At 40.6% G+C, this 22,434-nt stretch overlaps 1 protein-coding gene across 2 annotated transcripts in view; it reads left to right on the top strand.

Moving 5' to 3' along the window:
* adamts16 (ADAM metallopeptidase with thrombospondin type 1 motif, 16) overlaps positions 1–22,434 on the top strand; it is a 75,668-nt gene that overhangs the window by 21,600 nt on the left and 31,634 nt on the right. The window contains exons 4-10 of one of the 2 annotated variants that reach the window (XM_026228897.1): positions 426–729; positions 1,223–1,425; positions 2,438–2,521; positions 3,191–3,350; positions 7,262–7,367; positions 7,444–7,581; positions 13,408–13,561. In XM_026228897.1, coding sequence (XP_026084682.1) covers positions 426–729; positions 1,223–1,425; positions 2,438–2,521; positions 3,191–3,350; positions 7,262–7,367; positions 7,444–7,581; positions 13,408–13,561 — 1,149 coding nt within the window. Of the gene's footprint in view, positions 1–425; positions 734–1,222; positions 1,426–2,437; positions 2,522–3,190; positions 3,351–7,261; positions 7,368–7,443; positions 7,582–13,407; positions 13,562–22,434 lie in introns of those variants that run through there. The other variant, XM_026228898.1, reaches the window with a different exon arrangement.

The raw sequence follows: 22,434 nt of genomic DNA, 5'->3' as shown, positions 1-22,434 counted from the left end.
TTTGACCCATTTATTTTGGCGGTTTGTCAGCAGAGGTAGAGTGAAGAGATTCTCCGTTCATTTTTGCGTGCGTTTCAGCATCTTAAAGCAGCTTGATTCAGAGTACATGAGCCACGGTGTTAGATGTTGAGACACACTGTATTTCTTAAACCAGTAGTGCATACAGTATATTTATTCAGTTAAATCGTAGCCTTTGTGATTTGACTCACACATTAAGTCATATCACAAAATTGATTTTATTATTATGTAGCCCTAGATGTACTTTCTCTGGATGAGCTTTCATTATTCTCCCTCTTTTGTTGCCTTGCAAGCACTGCTGTTTCCTTCAGGAATGGACATATACACACGTTGTGAATATGCAGCATGAAGAGTGCAGCGTTTCTTGATCAGATGCCAAGGCATTGACCAGTGTGTTTTCTCTCTAGTCAGGTTTGATAAGAACTCAGGATGCGGATTACTTCTTGAAGCCACTTCACCCACATCAGGCACTTCTGGAGAACTTTACAGCCCCATCAGACCACCATCCCCACATCCTATACAAGAGATCCACTCCAGCACAGACAAACACAGGCAGAAACCGGAGGTCTACTGGGCCAAAGACAGTCAGCAGAAAACATTCAGCTGTCCCATATCCATGGAGAACCACACAGACCGATTCAGAGGAGTACCAGAGTACGGTGCATGACGGCACACGGCAGAGACAACACTTCTGTGGAAGACGGAAGAAATGTATGTAAGGACATTCTCTCTCCAACCGCACCTTCAGAGTCTCTAACACTAAGCTGTGTTCCATTACACGGTGCTGTACTGTTAAAAACGCTCATTAGAAGGGATGGAGGGCATACTTTAAACAATGTTTTCATATGTAAAGAGGTCACAGCTGTTCAAGGGTCAGTTTGACCATGATTTCATGACATCAGCACACCTGTAATGTGTTTGGTCAGGGATAAATAAACTTCAGCTTCTTTAAACAAACACCACATCTTCACATTGCATTTGAACCCTGAATAATATTTTACGAACCAAGTAACCAAATCTTATGTGGGATATGAGGTAACAGCTAATACATTTTGACACACATGTCATGCATTAATGTCATGTATGGGCCAGAGTTTTCAAGACACAGATTCAACTTTTTGCTGAACTAGTAATGCATTTTCTTTGGGGAACCAGCACTGATTGTGTGACCTAGCATTGATGTCATCTTGGTCCTGTGTTCCAGACATGCCTAAACCTCCTGAGGACGATATCTATATTTTTTCGGATGAATATAAGTTCATGCCCAGAGGGAAACGAGCCATTATGTTCAAACCTCAAAAGCACCAGAGGCTGAATGTGGAGACCCTGGTGGTGGTCGACCCCAAGATGATGGACAATCATGGCCATAAGAATATAACCACATATGTCCTTACTGTTCTTAACATGGTAAGTCATCTATCCATTTGCCCATCCATCTTACTATCTATACATTCATGAATCCTTTCATCCATCAATGCACCCGTACATGCATTCATTGATGCCTCCATGCATCCATCCATGCATCCATCTATCTATCCATACATCCATTAATCCATTCATGCATCTATCCATCCATCCATGCACACAGGCATCTATCATCTATTCAGTCATCCATGCGCCTGTCCATATCTGTCCATCGATTAATTCAGGCATCCATTATGCATCTGTCCATCTATCCATGCATTGATTCAGTTATCAATGAATCCATCTGTTCATCCATTTGTCTATCCATTTCCCAGTTTTCCGTGTATTTTGAGTATTCTCTGAATGCATGGAGAATGATGTCAAGCTGAGGTCAGAGCATGTGTTTTCACTTCACTGTGGCATATCTGGTTGACCAAATGGGCTAGTTAATGATTGCTAAAAGTCAAAGTGAGTCTCTTTGGGTTGAGCACAGTGAAACATTTAAGCAATGATGAGAACACTCTTTTAGACTAATGGAAATAGGATTGTGTTACATGTTATGAACATATCCATCAAACTCAGACTTAGTGCAAGTGTTTTAAGAGTTCTGGGTTACAAAGGATTTGTGAAATACTGACACCTGAAACCAAACTGGATGTCTCTTATGTTGGTGTCAGTGGAAACAAAGCCAAAATAGTAGGAATGAAAGACCTCGTATTGGGACTCAGTGTTTGTATTCATGATACCTGAGCTTTTTAAACCATCTTAAGGACTTTATCTTCAGCTCTGTTTCAAGGGCCACTGAAATGTGAGATTAGGGATTCCCTTAAGTACATATGGTATGCCTCCATAGAGGTGAGGCTTTGAAGAACTTTGAAGAAACATCCCAGCCATATGCTTCTCATTTTTCCGAAGAGACACTTATGATTGCTCTGCTCATTGGGGTTTAGATGCCTCCATATAGATGCACCATCCTAAAGCTGATTTTTCTGCACTGTTGCTTATCTCCACAAAGGTCTCAACTCTTTTCAAAGATGGCACGATTGGAGGTGACATCAATGTTGTGATTGTTGGACTAATACTGCTGGATGAAGACCAGGTGAGTTTGAGATGCCATGAATTGTATTGACTGAATATATTTAAAAACAAAGCAGAAGATCTTGGCTCTATTACATTGTTAATGTGCATTCACAAGTGAATATGTTAAACCAACAATAAATTAGATTTAAAGCCCTCTGGAGGTGATTGACGTCATGGACCGTGAGAAGTTTAGACAACAGAGAGCTTTGAAATTGAATGAAACATTGCTTCAGAAGGTGGATTTTATTGTCCTTGAGAGGCTTGTCTCCTTTGTTCTCTTTAAGGCGCTCTATCTGAACAGGTCTCATTTTTACGAAGACAGTTTAATTGGATACACAACATTCCATTGGATTCCAGCCAAAAGCAGGCCAGCAAATGGCTGAAGGGCTCCGTTACTGATACACCTGTGCTAATGTTAATGAAGTTCTCGAGGAATGCAGAAAATTGGCCTTATCCCCCTTTTGATTGGAATAATTAACCACAGTCACTCAGGATCAGTGACGATGGGCTTATTACCCATAGACTCATTTAGAGGTGGGGTCAGTAGAGGTAACTGGTAATTATTCGAGCAAGTGCATGATAAGCAGTTTGAGTTGTTCTTCCAACACTAGTCAACGGCGGCATGTCAGTGTTTCATTCTTTTGACTTCATTCTGCTCTTGACTCTAGTTAACTCTCTGCTCCCTCAGGATGGGCTAGTGATTAACCATCATGCGGATCACACTCTGAACAGTTTCTGCCAGTGGCAGTCGGGATTGGCTGGACGAGAAGGTCGCCGGCATGATCATGCCATCCTGCTAACCGGTCTGGATATCTGCTCCTGGAAGAATGAACCATGTGACACTCTGGGTAAGGACAACATCTGCTGATCTAACATGCGCTAGTCACATCTTTTGCAGCACCTCACGAGGGAGTGCATTTTTAAGACATCATGGTTGTATGATGCAAAAAAATTACGTCAACACAGTTCTTTCTTAAGGGATTGTAATCATATGGGACAAAACATAGAAAATGTAGAAATAAAAAGTTTGAAGTCAGCATAAATGCAGTCTAAAGAGATCTGTCATTGTCTTTGATGTTATTAATAATAAAAACTGCATTAATGTTGAGAAGAAGAGAAACGCCGCTCAATGCTCTTGTCTGGCAAACCTGCGTAGTTTCAGAAGCTCTTTGCAATTACACATTTAAAGCACTTTTTGTTTTATTGCACGTAATGTTTTTTGATGTTTGTACTTTATTTTCTGAAGCTATTTAGATTAAAAAGGCAATTTAGTTGACAAATACTTGACTACACATTATTATTATTATTTTTATTGTCATTGTATTTATTTATTTATATAAATTAATTTAACCCTTACACCATTTTACCTGGAGATTTTTTTTTTTTTTTTTTTTTTTTTGAAATTACCTGTTAATGTTTTCTTCTCAAAAATACCTTTTTTTTTAAATGGGGGGATGGGGGATGGGGGTCAGTGCCAATTCCAAGCCCTTACAAATATTACTTGCTTAATCATGGCTCATGGCGATAAGCACATTTCTACAATAAATAATACAAATATCATTGTGTACCTTGAATGCAATATAAGTTTTTTTGGATTAAAGAGTCTACCAAATGCATAAATGCATAAATGTGAATGTAATGTGCAGTGACATTGGTAACTAAAAATCTCCACTAATGCTGCATTCACACCCATATGTTACAGTATAAGCCAAAAACACACTTTAAAGAGTTATAAAATCATTGGTTTGTTCTGACACTTAAGCTTAATGACCTAATATATGCTGTTTGTATGGTGATGTCTGCACTTAGTTATCATTAACTGCTCCACTCAGCTTCTGCTGTATTGTTAAATTATTAGAGGTACAGTGAGAAGAAGCTTTTTCTCTAATAACCTGTTTCCTGTGAGAGCTCAAGCTGTGGTCTCCACCCTGTGCCACATAAAAGAATCTTTCCCTGCTAACCCCATTAGCAAAGCTAGCCATGCCCCTCAAATGCAAGGCCGCGGTTCAAAGGCTGCTAAGGAGTGTCAATGATTAACACTTGAGTGCAGACTCGCGCTCAGAGGTCAAGAGGTCAGGGGTTCTGGGAGATTTCACATCCCTTACAGGTCATGAACTGGAAGATTAAAGAGCTCCGCTGAACCTTTAATATAGCATACACTATTTACATAGTCTGAGAAAACCACCGTATGCTTTGAATTGCCTTCATGCATCATTTCTGCACGACAGCATCTTAAGAGAAAGAGATTGAAGTATATATTTGTTATAGTGTTAAAAGCTCATTTATGAGATGGCATCATGTTTTAGTAACATGACTTTATTTTATTTATTTTACAACACTAGAATATTTTTTTATTATTTTCTTTGTCCCACTTGAGATTTTCAGTAAGGCCAGAAGACACGCATATAAATCACCACATATTCTGGTGCAGTTTGTGCAATACATGGAAGTATTTAATCACTCTCTGTATATGTGTCAAAAAACAGCACATATATTATGCGATTAAATCAAAATATAATAAATCAGTCTCCTTTGGTCCTTTTGGGGTTTGACTTTGGTCCAACATACACTGGACTTCATCTCCACAGGTTTTGTATTAAAGAGTTAGAAAGTCATTATTTGTCAAAAAATACAGTTCCCTTAGATCTCAGACAGAACTTTCTACAGTTAATATACTACTCCTATCTGTTGACAGCTTGGTATATAATGTTTTTCAGATTCATACTAGTTAAAGTAACTCATATATCTGTTCAGATTTCCTGAAATGGACTCTGGATTTGATCTCTAGCTCTTGAACTAGCAGTGGTGAAACATATGCACTCGAAACCTTGATCTGATTACAGCAGTTCATCAGTCTCTCACAGTAAAACATCTTGTATTTACTGCCCTCTCTTCTCAGCAATATGGATTTTATGCATAATGGTGCTTCAAAGATTTGGAGTCATTAATGCCCCGTTTCCACCGCAGGAACTTTACCCCGGAACTAGGGACTTTGGCCTGGTACTCGGTGTGTTTCCACCGCAGGAACCAGGAACTAAATAAAGTTATGGGTTGAAAAAATGCCCCTCAGAAAGTCCCTGCTGGCGAGGTGGTACTTTTTCAAAGTTCTGGAACTTTCGGGGGCGGGACTTGGGCGCTAAACATCCTGATTGGTTGAGTTCAACCACCATTTATTCGGATCAACATTTTCAAAATATTACTGTTATTGTGTCATGAAATGTAATTTTAAAAGTATTTCAGGCGAGAATGTAGTTGTTTAAAACTCAAATCTGTGGTTTATTTATAAAGACAGCGTCTATTTAAAAATGTGTTCCACCGATCTCGGAGGCGGTGAGCTCCACGCGACCAGCGGGAGCTCCGTGATCATCTATCCGCCGAGAAGCAGCCTCACCTCGGCTAGACCTTCTGATGTGTGTCGCTGGCTCTGATGTGTCTTTAGTGGTTAAACATAAAATATAATTTAGCTGCGGGGTAAATCTAACAGGTTTTCTTTGGTCTGTATTCAATTTATCTATATGTTAAAATGAAAATAAAAAAGGCAAATTTATATAATATTTTGTTTCATTGTAATGGCTGTGTATATATATATATGTATATATATATATATATATATATATATATATATATATATATATCTATATATATATCTATATATACACATCCCTGAACTAAGTACATTTCTTCAGCTGTTTTAATGTTAAAATGAAAACGAAAGGAGGCAGTGGTATTTGATATCCTATTTACTTTTAGTAAATATACAGAGAGGAAAATTGCAGTAGTCAAGGCGAGCTGACTGATGTTATCAAGTACGCTGCTGTTTGCAGAATTACCGGAATCGCGTAGTCGCGGACATCACACTCCTGAGTCAAATAAGCAAAGTCCGAACTACCGAGGATGCACATCCAAAATCAGCGGTACTTTGTATTGAGAAATGCGTGCAGACCTACGTCACCAGTCTATTTGCCTAATCTTCACGGTACTTTAGACCGCGGTGGAAACACAGAAAGCAGCAGGTCTGGGGGAAAAAAAATTCCTGTGAAAAAAAAGTTCCTGGTACAAATGTTCCGGGTAATTTAGGTGGAAACACAGCATAAGATTGTATTGACTTATTTTATAAAAAATAAAAAATAAATAAATAAAGGGGTTTTAATAAATTAATACTTAAAGGACATTAAATTGATCAAAAGTGGGAGTAGAGACATTTATAATGTTACAAAAGATTTTTTTTTTTTTTTTATACTGTTCTTTTGTACTTTCTACTCATCTGTGGATCCTGACAAATCTAATTAATAACAGTTTCCACAAAGATATTGTGGAGCACAACTGTTTTCAACACTGATAATAATCAGAAATGTTTCTTGAGCAGTAAATCATCATATTTTCATGATTTCTGAAGATCATGTGACACTGAAGACTGGAGGAATGATGCTGAAAATACAGCGGAGCATCACAGAAATACATTACACTTTAACAGAGATTCACATAGAAAACAGACATTTTACTTTGTAATATTATTACAGTTTTTGTTTGTTTTTTTGCAATATATATATAAAAAAAAATCCAATAACTTTTGATCATTGGTGTATGGTCAGACTATATGAGGTGATCTAGTGTAGATTTATTCTGATTCCGGTGTAGACTCTTTTTTTTTTCCTTTTTTTATGAGTTGTACTTCATAACATGTTGCAGTTTTACTCTAGCCTAGGCTTACACACCCCTCATCGCTCATTCTTTCATCCATTTATTGTTTTGAGTTCAGGTTTTGCTCCAATCAGCGGGATGTGTAGTAAGTACCGCAGCTGCACGATCAATGAGGACACGGGTCTCGGTCTGGCCTTCACCATCGCACACGAATCTGGTCACAAGTAAGAGCTGAATTTATAATTAACCCTTTGTTTGAGTCCTTCAAATCCGGATTAACAAAAGCCTTCTTTTTCACAGCTTTGGAATGGTCCATGATGGCGAAGGAAACGTGTGCAAGAAGTCAGTTGGAAATATTATGTCTCCTACCTTGGCAGGACACAATGGCTTATTCTCCTGGTCATCCTGTAGCCGACAATATCTAAACCGATTTCTAAGGTGAGGTATCTTCTGACATCTAGAAATAGTTTCCCAAAAAACATTTAGGAATGCCTTTATCATGAGCAATATTTTTTTTATAATGCATCCATGCAGTTACCGTGTTGCGGCTGATATTTGTAATGAACTTTGAGTCACTTGGAAAGTCTATCTCAGAATCACATGCTTTACCCATTGGCAGCCCAAAGCGGCATGAGAAGTGCAAAGATATTAACAACTGTGCCCTTTACTGAGCATCTCCTGTCCATTAGTCATCCATGCAGAATCACCCAGCATGAGTCCAGCGAGAGTCTAGACACCAACCTCATCTTTAAAAGTAGTATTTGTAGTGCTCTTTTGGTTCTGATATCTAAAAGTGAGCAGCTCCAGTGGGTTTTAAATTTCACTTTCTGTCTGAGAGCCACGTCTGTGCTCGTGAAAGTGGATCGGCTTGACCTGTTGCCCTTAAATTACCCGCCGTGTCAAATGAATCGGCCTTGTGCTCCGTTATCGTGATGAGCTCATCTTCTTCACTGCCGCCTGGATCAGCAGCTCTAGGCCTCAGCAGATGAAGGGATTCGATACCAGGCGTTTGTCAGATGCTCGGAGCTGTTTCACCTGTTTCCTACAGCTCCCCTTCCTGCTACTCTTCATGTGGAGACTGAAGAAAACGGTGCTTGCAGAAATCTGCAGGGTTTTAAAATTGGTCACTACAGCATGATGCACACACCATCGTGGTTGAAGGTTGCAGTTGGATTCTTGTCAGTCTCAAGATTTAATTGTGCAGTAATCTAGAAAATTAAGCTGAGGGAAGTATGCTTTCTGTGGCTTCCTGTAGCTCAAACAGCGCTAGCAACACTAAGGTCCTTTTAAAATTATTTTACTGAGCATGTGCAAAACATAATAAAAGCTCAATGAGACCGAGACAATCATTTTATTAGCAAAATTAGCATGCACGTAATTAGAATGTGGTATAAAACCCAACTGCCCCGTTTGCAAGGCAAGAACTGCTGGCTGGTATAGAAACTGTGGGTGGACAAGGTCTGTTTCCAGCTGTATTTTAAGAGAGAAATGGAGTGAAAGTCATTTGATTACAAAGGTGAAACCAAGCAACATGGCATAGAGTGATGTATTTTTAAATTTAAACCCAGAATCAAGTTACATTAAATCACTTCCCGTTCCATGTGCTGAAGTCAGTCTTTTTTAAGGGTTTTTGGTTAAGAAATAAGGTCTATGGTAAACACAAGCTCAAGATGTTTTCTTGATTTATACTAAAACATAAAAAACATCAGTATGATTTTTATAAAGCTTTCACTTGTCTAAATAGGACCATAGAGGTTGCACCTTAAATGTCATCAGACCCATCTACTATAGTTGCTTTCACAGCTTCATTGTTTATAATCGCACTCTTGCAAACTATTCTACCTCAAACTTTCAGTGAAATGTTTTTTTTTTTTTTAAATAAAGACTGAAAGAGTTGTCGAAGCTTAGCTATGAACAGAACTGGTGTGCTGGCCTTGTATTTATTTATTTATCTATTTATTTTAGGTACAATTATTTTTTATTTTTTATTTTTTTTTATTTTTTTGGTAACACTTTGCAATAAGATGCATTCGTTAACAATAGTTAACATGAACTAAGAATGAAAAAATAATTCTACAGCTAGTTAATTTCAACAATTATTAATGCATAATTAAAATCAAATGTTGTGCTTGTTAACATTTGTTAATGCACTGTGAATGTGAATGTACAACTTACATTAACTAATGGAATATTAAGTAACCTTTTAAGTAAAATCGTAAGTTTTAGGAAGTTTTGCATCATGAGTTTTCTTTTTTTGGGGGATGGGGGGGGGGGGGGGGGGGCAGAAAAGGATACACCCTACACAAGGCCTTCTGCTGAAAAATCTCTCAGATGACTATATACACAGACTTCACTCTTATTAGTAGTTGCCCTTTATTTGCATAATGCTAAACTTTTCTCAACTTTCTCAAATCCCTGGACATGCCTGCATCCCAATCACTGTCACTCATGTCCACGGAAATCCAGTTTTCTATTGAAAATGAATGTGTGATGCTTTGTTGCTTTAAGTGTGAATGGGGCTTTAGCCAAAGGAGTCAGTGTTTTGAATTCCTCTGTCTCACTTAGTTCTGAAAACCTGCCACGTCTTCAGTGTCACCAGGGTCTGCCTGTGAACCACAGCTTTCCCGGGACTGTCTGGGCATCTGAAGGCAACAAAGTGCAGAGCGATCATCCCTCAGTTCTCTTTCCACACCCACGACACCCCAAAAACAGCAGCATGTGCAGATAAATACGGCGACTCTGTCTCCATCAGCTGTCCTCCCATCTGTTTCCCATTCCTCATCAGCAGCCTCACCTACGTCACCATGTGCCTGTCGACATATAGCGTGCAGATCACAGACCTTCAAGTAGCTGCTCTCAGACCTTCTATCCTTCGTCTCCATTTATCACTAATAAAACAGAGCTTGAAAGGGAGTCTGGCCCAAGCTGCTCTGTCTTGTAGCTGTCGCTCGTCTTAATCTGAGGAGGAAACTTAAAGAGGTGACCCTGGGAGAACTGAGTGGTGATGAAGAACTGAATCAGATTCATCTGACGCAAACATTCCTGCCTCTGCAGTCCAGATGCTGCCACAATGATCCATCTCCGGATAATTGGAAGCAGGACTTACAGGCGCTGCATGAAGGATGCACTGAATCACTGAGGGATTCTGGGATCGCTGGACTAATTATAGTTGATTGTTCTGCAACAAGAACATTTACAGACACATAGTGTTCGAGTGACTTCTCATTTGTACTAGTTAACCAGTCGTTCAGAAAATCAAAAAGTGTAACCATATAAAGATCAAGCACAAGTGAAGTCATCCACTACTAGTCAACACAGACCCAATGCTGCAACCGGTTATTGGTCTAAAGAACTGACAGACTATTCTGACAGAGAGCTTCATAACATCACTTGTTTGGTAGTGATGAGAAGAAGTAGGGCAATTCAGTTAATTGGAATAAGACAGTGTAATTTGTGTGATTATTAAATTGCAAAAGCAGTGACTGAATTAAATAATTATAAAATAAAGGTAAAGTAAACAAGTGATTGGTTTTGGTATGACAATGAAGACATTTAGACAGCCGTAAATATTAGTATTGTACAGGTGCATCTCAATAAATTAGAATGTCATGGAAAAGTTCATTTCAGTAATTCAACTCAAATTGTGAAACTTGTGTATTAAATCAGTTTAGTGCAGTTTAGATTTTGGCTTACATAAAAAAACACCAATTCACGATCGCAACAAATTAGAATACTTCATAAGACCATTTTTTTTTTAAAAAGAATAATTTAGAGAATTGTTGGCCTTCTGGAAAGTATGTTCATTTACTGTACATGTACTCAATACTTGGTACGGGCTCCTTTTGCTTTAATTACTGACTCAGTTCAGCGTGGCATGGAGGTGATCATTTTGTGGCACTGCTGAGGTGGTCTGGAAGCCCAGGTTTCTTTGACAGTGGCCTTCAGATCATCTGCATTGTTTGGTCTCTTGTTTCTCATCTTCCTCTTGACAATAGCTCATAGATTCTCTCTGGGGTTCAGGTCTGGTGAGTTTGCTGGCCAGTCATGCACACCCACACCATGGTCATTTAACCAACTTTGGTGCTTTTGGCAGTGTGGGCAGGTGCCAAATCCTGCTGGAAAATGAAATCAGGATCTTAAAATAGCTGGTCAGCAGAAGGAAGCATGAAGTGCTCCAAAATTCCTTGGTAAATGTATGCAGTGATTTTGGTTTTCAAAAAACACAATGGACCAACACCAGCAGATGACATTGATCCCAAAACATCACAAACTGTGGAAACTTAACACTGGACTTCAAGCAACTTGGGCTATGAGCTTCTCAACCCTTCCTCCAGACTCTAGGACATTGGTTTCCAAATGAAATACAACACTTGCTCTCATCTGAAAAGAGGATTTTGTACCACTGGGCAACAGTCCAGTTCTTCTTCTCCTTAGCCCAGGTAAGACGCCTCTGATGTTGTCTGTGGTTCAGTAAATCTCTTGACACGTCTGTGTGTGGAGGCTCTTGATGCTTGACCCCAGCATCAGTCCATTCCTTGTGAAGTTCACTCAAATTCTTGAATCTATTTTCTAATATATCTAATCAATCCTCTGCGGCTCTCTCTGTTGGTTGTGCATTTTTTTCTTCCACACTTTTTTCGTCTACTCAACTTTCTGTCAACATGCTTGGATACAGCACTCTGTGAACAGTCAGCTTCTTTGGCAATGAATGTTTGTGTCTTACCCTCCTTGTGAAGGGAATCAATTATTGTCTTCTGGACAACTGTCAGATCAGCAGTCTTCCCCATGATTGTGTAGCCTAGTGAACCAAACTGAGAAACCATTTTGAAGGCTCAGAAATCTTGTGGATCTTGTGGACTGCCGAGTCACAACAGAGAGAAGGGAGCTAGGAGCAATGGCGGAGACGACAGGTCAATGGACTAAGGGGGAGTCCAGGCCTCAGAGGATGGAGGCAGAGGAGAGGGAGACTCCGACCACGGCGACGCTGGAGGATGGCAGCCCCGCGTGGATCGAAACGCATAGATGGTGGGCTCAGGTCGATCAGACGGGCTGCCAGAGGACAACAGTGAAGGAGGCATTTTTGAGTGGAGGCAACCATGAATGAAGGAGGGCTGGATGGGACCAGCGGAGACAACGGAGAGAGGAGAGGGGTCAGTTTGATATCCAGATCAGATTCCCAGTCAATGATATCCTCCTCCTCATATGGTCCCTTTTGCCGCACCATAGTCAGCTCTCTGTGCTTACACCGTCTGCGGCAATATCCCTAATCGCAGGCACTGTTGCCAGCTCACACACCCTGACTCAAGGGCCATCTTCGGACGACGGCACTCTGCACGCAGTGTTGAGGCTGGCATCATAGAACACACAGAGCTTGTCGTCAGTAAGTGGTGAGATGGGCCACAGCCAGAAACAGTCGGGTATGACTGATTCTCTGATTCTGAGCTAATTTCCCCCATGAGAATCAGAAAAGAACTGGGGAGCAAAACACACACAGACAGTCCAGAACCCTGACAGTATTATTATTAGTATAATATTATAGTCATAGAAAATTTTGCAGCCCTACAAACCTCTTTTCTTTTCTTTTCTTTTCTTTTTTTTCAATCACAGTCACAAACATTTGTATAAATTTAAAAATACAAATATTTAAATGAATCAATCAATCAATAAACAAATCAATCAACAAATTAGATCCTGCAGCATCCCACCAAATCCTGCAGCTCTAAATGCTTGTATTATTTTGTAAAGTGTTGCATGAGAGCAGCAGTGTGCTGATTTTATTGTTAAGATTCATCCATTGTCAGTTTTGATTCAGCACCTGTATTAACATATTTTTGGAGATGTGAGTGTTACACATATTTAGACCTAACAGACCAGTCGATGTGACCCCCATTACAAACATACATCCCTCACAGACTCACATACTGACCCAATCTCGTCATGGAGCGGGCGAGCGGCCCGGACCGCCTGCTAAACTACTCAGAGCTTGTTCAGGGCTTCACCGTGTGTCTGATTGTGTGAAGCACACACTATTAAACAATGTTAAATGCTTTCTCATGATCCTTGATATCGCTTACACACGGAGCCTAGCTGTCGGCCCGTATAATAACGGCAGCATTCAATAACATACGTAATGATGAAGTCAGAGGATGTGTTGAAAAGAGAGATGTCTAAATGTAGCCGAGAGAACTCCAGTTGTTATGTTGTCATGGTTCCTGCTCTACTGTACGGGACTTGAGCGGTTTTACAGTAGTGTTTGTGTCTCAGTACTTCACAGGCCACCTGTCTGTCTGACGAGCCCAACGCCATCCAGGAGTACAAGTACCCTGAGAAACTGCCCGGGGAGCTGTACGACGCTGACACGCAGTGCAAGTGGCAGTTCGGAGAGAAAGCTAAACTGTGCACTCTGGACTTCAAGAAGGCAAGTCCATTCATTTCAGTATTTCATATTGTTTTATATATGAAACACTCCAGAAAAGACCAGTTTGTTCTCCATCAAGTAATGTCAGATGATTTGAGAGCACATAAATGTCACCACATGACTGAACATTTTGCACATTCTAGAAGATGAGCAATTTAGGCCAGGAACCACTGCTCATTTAGCCTTTAAATGAGGGGAACGTTAACTCTGCAAAATCACTACACCAGAATGATAACACTTAATTAGAGGATTAGTTACCTAATTTTGCTCTTGTCTGGTTGCAAGGAGCTCTCCGTTCTTGTCAGGAACTAAAAAAAAGAGAGGAATCCTTATGAAATTGCACAACTCATAAATTTCACAAAATCAGAAGAATGCACTTCCAAATTTACAAATGGATACTTCCTATTTGATGGCAGAATTAGACAACATGAGTTTCCATTCTGTTACAGGCTTAAGGGTCTCACTTTATTTTAAGGTCCAATTCTTGCTATTAACAAACTAAAATCCAGGTTTATCACCTCAATTTCCTAATTTGCTGCATTAATAGTAAGTAAGGTAGTTGTTAAGTTTAGCTATCGGGAAGGATTAGGGACGTGGAATATGGTAATGCATAATATGTGCGTTATAAGTACTAATAATTTAATAGTGAGTATCAATCCTTATATTAAAGGTTTACCAGCTTAACTTGGTTAGTGCTGGTTTAGTGTTGGTCTCTGTAGCTATACTGTTCAAAACAAAGTTCTGCTCAACCATGCATGGTCTTTCTGGTTAAGATAGTTAAGAAGACTGGTTGTAATTTGCACACCTGCTTCCAAACATGAAATACTGTACCATTCAAATGCTTGAGGTTTTTAATACTTTTCAATATTCTTTTTCTCACTGAGGCTGCAGTTGTTTGATCATAAAAACCGTAAGAACAGCAATACAGTTCAGAATAGCTGTTTTCTATGTGAATACCTGTTCAGAAGTAGAGCAGGATCAGGAATGACTCAACTGAGACTGAACAGAAACTGTGACACTGCAGAAAACATGTGCCACATTTCTATATAATCATATAGTTTTTCAGGATATGTTGATCTGTGAAATTTTGTGTGCATAATCCATCCATTCCAATAAGAATTGAGAGTTTTATGTAAGGGCAAAAAAACTTTACAGCAAATTCACAGCAAAAGACAGGAAACATATACCAACTTTATAAGGCATGCTTAGCAGCATGCAAAAAAAGGACTTAATTTAACAAAATTTTAAATCTGGTTGCATTAACACAGTAACAATGAACTATACTTTTTTTTTCTTAAGCTTTGAAAAACTATGAAGAAAGAAAGTAATGTTTAGAATTTCTTCCATTACCTTGTGTGAATATTATATTTACCCACCAAAATTACCATGGTCAAAAGTTCAGAAAAGTGGGTTTTCCGAATATTCTTAAAAAAAAAAACACACACACACCTTGATCTTCTAAAATGAATGTATGAATATTGTAATTTTTCACTGAGCACCAATTGTCTCTCCCAAACATTTAGAGTTAGTAGAAAAGCTGTTCAGGAGTTTCATGAATAAAACTCTTTGCACAATTTTTCCACCAATGTCTCTGTTTTCTGTGAACGTTTGACCTGCATCCAGAGAGTCTGATGCACAAATGCCCTGGTCTGTGCTGTTATACTAATGTCCGATTGCTCATAATATCAGGAGAGCACTGTCTTTATTTCTCTATTGCTCAGATCAGCTGTAAAGTTCTTTAATGCAGGAATTTAGGTCTGAACTCAATAGAGATTTGCTGAAGTTATTTTTCCACTGTGTTGTCTATACTGTACATCTAAAATTGGAGCTCCCCATAGAGAAATCGGCTGGAGTGAGGCTCTGGCCGATCCCTCTCCAATCCCGCTCACTCTCATGAAGCAGATTCAGAGCTAAATATAATTTGGAGGGACGCCAGTACGAATCTCTCTTCACTGTGCTCATATTGTCCTGATCTCACCTAGCTCTACTGTACTGCTATCGATGATATGAGGTGAGAGACTGGGCACTGATGCCACCGACTGACACAAAACAAGATGAATGTTAATTATTCAGCACAAAAAAGCTATGATCAAGAAACAGATTTCACTTTTAGCACACATATTTCATTATATATATGTACTGTAAACATGCACTTAGCCATTTTACTCTATGTTGTGCTGGCCGATACCACAGATGTTATACTGACACCTATTGGTGTGGATGTAAGATTGCAGTAGCATTACTTACAGGGGTATTTCTCACACATGATTAATTAATTTCAACCAAAAGTAGGGCAGTTTATAAGTAGCAAGTTATTAGTTTTTCTTCAGGCCATGATTTTAACATTAGAGTATGAAATAAAAAAAAATCTCTCTATATATATCATAATTTATTCACCCTAAAGTTGTTCAAAACATGTATTAGTTTCTTTCTTTTTTCTTTTTTTTTTTTTGCTGAATACAAAAGAAGATATTTTAGGAAATATAGTTGCCCCTGATCCGTTGCCGGTAGCCATTGACTTTCCATAGTATGGATAAGAATAGTATGGATGTCAATGGCTACTGGTAAAATACCAAAATATCCATTTAATCTCACTTGAATGCATATTTTGAGCTATAAGTCAATGTATGGATCTAAACACTATTCATTTAATTTACTTTAGGGCTAAAACTTTTTCACATTGGAAATATTTGCTTAGAAAGGACTCATTAAACTGATCAAATAAAGACATTTATAATGTTACAGAAGATTTATATGTCAAATTAATTCTGTTGTAAACTTTCTATCCATCTGTGAATTCTGAAAAATAAAATGTTTTTCAACATTGATAATAATCAGAAATGTTATTTGAATGATTCTGAAGATCTTGTGACACTGAAGACTGGAGGAATGATGCTGAAAATACAGCTGCACATCACAGAAATAAATTTGACAGTATATTCACACAGATTTTTTTTTTTTTTTTTGTACTGTACTGTATTTTTTATCAAATAATTGCAGCCTTAGAGAACAGAAGAGACTCAAAAACAATCTTACCATCCCCAAACATTTGATCAGTAGTGTATAAGTAGATAAGTACCCAAAATGGAGTAAAAAAATCATATTTTTAAAATTGAGGTTTTTAAACTCATCATTTTGTGACAATAAATAGTATAGCATTACAAAAAAATGATAGTGTTGGATAGTGAAGTGTTTCTTAAATTCATAATCTATGTAAACATCAAATGGAAATTTGAAGATGAATTTACATTTGACTGTAAGAGCAAAGCACAAAGACGATCTTCAGTCATGCTGAGCTCCCTCTGCTTTCACTGTGAATTAGCATCTTGATACTGTCTGGCCACGGGACCATGATGGGCTGAGACGAGTGCTGTGTGATTGCTCTCCTCATGCTCAGCAGGAGCAGCAGGGACAGATTCCAGGAGGTCTCACTTTAACACACAACTGCAGAACTTGTGCTGGGATTTGGACCGTGATCACTCTGGCAAACTGCCACCTTTTCCTCCCATCTGTGCTCCCAATGTCAAAATATGATACAATAATCCAGATGTGAGTAATCCGGACACGTAAAGCGTGCAGCCATTCCTCATTCTTCTCACAGAGCCGGTGAATGAGAGGAGTGTTGCGATGAAAATGTAGATATATGGGAGCCATCCAGTAAAACACTTTTAGGATATCTAAATTGTTAAATTTAACTATGCAGTAGAGTATGTATCATAAAGTATACTTTAGTGGGGGACATTTTTGATTAGTTCTCAAATTTAAAAAAAAATTATATTCTTCAAACTATACTCTAATGGTCAACCTTCAAGTGGATACGGGTGTAATGTGCTAACACAAAAAAAGGAAACAAGAAAAAAAGAAATGGGTTGTTTCTGAATTTAAATTCTGCAGTACTTCCTAGTTTTAATAAAGCTACTCTCATGGCAAGATGTAAAACGTAAAGCATTTGCGTTTGGCAGAGATGTTCAGGCCTGTCACTTCTCATCTCCATGATAATAACCTCAGCTGTTCTCTGAATGTTTGATGCAGTGGTACTGACAGCAGTATTGAGGACAATCACTTGAGGACAGTGATTCTTTGTCATAAAAAATATATATATATATATATTTTTTATTAATTCCAAAGGAACTCTATGCACTTTGCATTACAGCCTCAGATGTTCGATCAGGAACAGTCCAAAGTGGCGTTTGTGTTGACGCTGTTATCGGGCAAGGCGGCTCTCTGGGGAACTGCGGTGTGGGAGAATCAAGACCCATGCTGCGCCTTGTTCCAGGCACTCTCAGAGGAGATGAAGAGGGTTTTCGTTCATGCGGTGGTTGGTAGGGGGGCGGCCAGACTACTCGCCTATCTCCGCCAAGGTAAAGGTTCGGTGTCGGAATATTCGATCCAGTTCCACACCCTGGCTGCAGAGTGCAGATGGAGCGAGGAGGCGCAGTGGGACAGATTCCTGCATGGGTTGGCTGACCGTGTCCAGAGAGAGATTTATATGCTGGACCTTCCTACCAGTCTCAATGGACTGATCGAGTTAGCACTATGAGTGGATGCTCGGCTGAGCAGAATGGGTCGCTTCCAACAGGACCATCCGTTTCCCGGCACGGAGACCATGCGCTCTGAGAACCTGGATACGGTCAGTCCCCTTTACGACCCTGAGCCCATGCAGGTGGGTAGAGCTCGGCTTTCCCGGGAGGAGAGAGAACGGCGGAGGTCCCAAGGACTGTGCCTATACTGTGGGAGGGCGGGCCACTTCATTCACTCATGCCCGGTAAAAGATCAAGCCCGGTAGTAACTATGAGGCTACTATCGGGTGGGATCTCCACCGAGAAGACCTCATCCTCACCATCATCAACTAATCTCCTTCCGGTAAGACTAAGGTGGGCAACCAACACACATGACACCAAGGCCTTACTGGATTCGGGGGCAGAAGGTAATTTTATGGACTTAAAACTGGCTCACCGTCTTCACATTCCTATCACCCCTCTCACTTACAAGATTTCTGTCAATGCTCTTAATGGACAACAGCTTCCCAACGTTTCACACGCTACTGAACCCATCACTCTCATCACGTCTGGCAACCACACTGAGACAATAACATTCCTCCTCATGAACTCACCTCTGGCATCTATCATACTTGGTCATCCTTGGTTCACACAGCATAATCCCAGAGTCGATTTGGGGCACAATTCTGTGTCTATGTGGAGTAATACGTGTCATGAGTCATGTCTAGTGTCTGCGTGTGCGTCTGTACCTGTGTCTGTTTTTCAGGAGGACGCAGTGAATTTATCTAACGTGCCCGAGGAGTACCAGGACCTGAGAGACGTGTTCAGTAAGTCTCGTGCTGCTTCTCTTCCTCCACATCGTCCCTACGACTGTGCCATAGACTTAGTGCCAGGTGAGTCTCCGCCTAGGGGCAAGTTATATTCACATTCTGTTCCAGAGAGGGAGGCTATGGAGAAATACATTTTGGATTCTCTAGCATCCAAATTCATTAGACCTTCCTCATCTCCAGCGGGGGCGGGGTTCTTTTTTGGGTCTCTGCGACCGTGCATTGCGAGGGTTGAACAACATCACAGTAAATAATACTTATCCTTTGCTGTTGATGTATTCAGCCTTCGAGCGATTACAGGGAGCATCCATCTTCACAAAATTGGATTTAAGTAACACTTATCATTTGGTTCATATAAGGAAAGGTGATGAATGGAAGACCGCGTTTAATACCCCTAAGGGGGCACTTTGAATACTTGGTTATGCCTTTCGGGCTATCCAACTCGCCAGCGGTCTTCCAGACACTCGTCAATGACGTGCTGAGAGATATGGTTGACCAATTCATATATGTTTACCTGGATGACATATTGATCTTTTCCTCTTCTCTCCAGGGAACACGTTCAGCATGTCAGGCAAGTGCTTCAGAGGTTGCTAGAGAATGAGCTTTTTGTCAAGGCGGAGAAATGCGTTTTTCATGCACAATCTGTTCCCTTTCTAGGGTACATCATCTCGCCTGAGGGAATGCATATGGATCCTGACAAAGTTAAGGCTGTGATAGATTGGCCAAGTCCAGATTCCCGTTTTGAGGTCCCGTAAGGCCCTACAGAGGTGTCTGGGTTTTGCCAATTTTTATCGCCGTTTTATTCGCAACTTCAGCCAACTAGTCGCGCCTCTGACTGCTTTGACCTCCCCCAGAATTACATTTAGGTGGTCTGATACAGCGGAAGCTGTATTTGCCAAACTTAAAAGCCGCTTCGTTTCGGCTCCCATCCTCGTTGCCCCTGATCCATCACGTCAGTCCGTGGTGGAGGTCGACGCATCAGAGGTGGGGGTAGGAGCAGTTCTTTCCCAACATTTTTCCACAGACGACAAGATGCACCCTTGCGCGTTTTTGTCTCATCGATTGTCACCTGCCAAACGTAACTTTGACATTGGTAACAGAGAGTTGTTGGCAGTCAAGTTAGCACTGGAGGAATGGCGTCACTGGTTAGAAGGGTAAGGGTTACCTTTTATCGTTTGGACCGATTCCAAGAACCTAGAATATATTAGAACCGCTAAAAAACTCAACTCTAAGCAGGCTCGGTGGGCACTTTTTTTTCGGACGTTTTGACTTTTCTCTTTCGTACCGCCCGGGTTCCAAAAACATCAAACCCAATTCTTTATCTCGTATTTTTGACCATTCTGAACGCCCGTCTACTCCAGAGTGTATTTTACCCGAGACATTAGTGGTCTCCACTCTCAGATGGGAGGTTGAATCGAAGGTTATGAAAGCCTTAGAAGGGGTAACGCCTCCGCCCAATTGCCCACTGAACCTGTTGTTTGTGCCAGAGGAGTATCGGTCTGACGTCATTCAGTGGGGTCATTGCTCCAGTATAGCGTGTCATCCAGGAGTAAATCGCACCAGTTTTTCGGTGAAACAACGATTCTGGTGGCCATTAATGGCTCGCGACATCCACAGTTTTGTTTTGGCTTGCACGGTTTGTGCCACTGGAAAGACTTCCAAACGACCCCCACTCCAACCGCTGTCAGTCCCTTCGAGACCCTGGTCCCACATTGCACTAGATTTTATTACCGCACTCCCGCCCTCCCAAGGCAAGACGGTCGTTTTAACTGTCATGGACCGGTTTTCGAAGGCGGCTCATTTTATCCCCTCCCCAAATTACCCTCAGCCAAGGAAACAGCGGTTGCTGTCATAGATCATGTCTTTCGCTTACATGGCCTCCCGATGGATGTGGTTTCCGACAGGGGACCCCAATTTGTGTCCAAATTTTGGCAAGAATTTTGTAAGTTATTACTTGTAAGTTTTCTCTCTTCGGTGTTTCATCCCCAAAGCAATGGTTAAACAAAGAGAGCCAACCAAGATCTGGAGAGAGCGTTGCGATGTTTGGTTTCCAAGAATCCTTCCTCTTGGAGCCAACAACTTTCTATGGTGGAGCAGTGGCGATTTCTTTAAGACTGCAAGCTCGGCTTCCCTTATAATGTCACAAAATTAATATGTACTATTGTATTAACATTTTAGTGACTAAAAATGCGTTAGAAAACGTTCATCTCAAAGACAAGTTCGTTCAGAATCAGTTACATATAGCAGGTCGGCTGACTCGATTTCCTTCTCATACATTCCCGCAGCGTCACAGTGCATTTCCCTATTGAAGCCCAGTGTCCATTGACTTCAATGGGGCTGCTTTGAACGGTTTTTTTCAGCGCTTCGAAACTAGACGGTCATTGGATAAACGCTGCGATTATGTCCCGCCCACGGACGCTCAGCGTCTCTGGGGGTGAATGGGGAGTGGGCTGGCCCGGACTCCAAGCTTCTGCGTGATGATTGGAGGGTCCTGTCGAAAGACTGCATCTCCTTTTGACTGACAGCGATTCTGTACTATAAGGAATCACTGAAGCTATTCCCGCTCAGTCCCATCGCGGATTTCTCAAGTTCAGTCGAAATACAAACTGCTGCAACCTATTTCTTTGATATTTGCTTGGCGAAATTGCTTGATTTTCATCATACATTTCACACAATTATACACCACATTCCTTGTTTCAGTTTTACAGAGTTTAATATTTTTTTTTAGATCGTTCATTCATTCATTCCTTCATTCATTAATTCATATAACGTTAGTAGGCTAGGCTAGCGTCGTGGGTGAAACTGCGCACGATGGCAGATGGTGCTAATATTGTCGACCTGATTTTGGCGAAGCCATTTGAAAGTGTTCCTTACGAGGAAAAACTTAGAATTAAACAGCAGGGCAGATCAACACCTAAGATTGATTTAGTGCAAAAGATAGGGAAAAAGAACAGGTCTTTTCAGCTCTCCTGGTATGACAAAGTTAGCTGGCTGACTGGAAGTGCTGTGACAAATAAAATGTACTGCTGGCCATGCCTCTTGATGAAACCATCTCACGGATGCGTTGTTTGGTCAAAGGTGGGGTTTGGAGATCTGTCTAACTTTGACAGGGCATATAAAAGACATGAAAAGAGCAATGAACATGTGAGTGCATGTGCAAGATTAAGTTGCATGGGCAGGATCAGGGTTGAGCATGCAATAAATGAAGGTACTCGCATTCAAGTGGCTAAACATAATGAAATAGACAAACAAAACAGGGCCTTCCTAAACCGCCTTATTGATGTGACATCCTTGCTTGGCCGGCAGGAGCTGTCATTTAGGGGACATGATGAGAGTAGTGAATCATCCAACAAGGGGAATTACAGGGAGTTCACAAAAACATTAGCTAAATATGACTCTGTCCTGTCCACACAATTTGAGTCCTCAACTGTGTTTTCTGGTATGTCCCATACTGTGGCGAGTGGGGCGGGGCAGAGAGGCGTGGGAACGAGGAGTGAGGCCAGGTGTAGTGATTGGAGATGAGCTGCACCTGCGCCCCACCGCCCGT

Source organism: Carassius auratus, chromosome 41 (genome assembly GCF_003368295.1).
Source record: "Carassius auratus strain Wakin chromosome 41, ASM336829v1, whole genome shotgun sequence".
NCBI classification, from domain to species: domain Eukaryota; kingdom Metazoa; phylum Chordata; class Actinopteri; order Cypriniformes; family Cyprinidae; genus Carassius; species Carassius auratus.
This window is presented reverse-complemented; position numbering and strand designations above follow the sequence as displayed.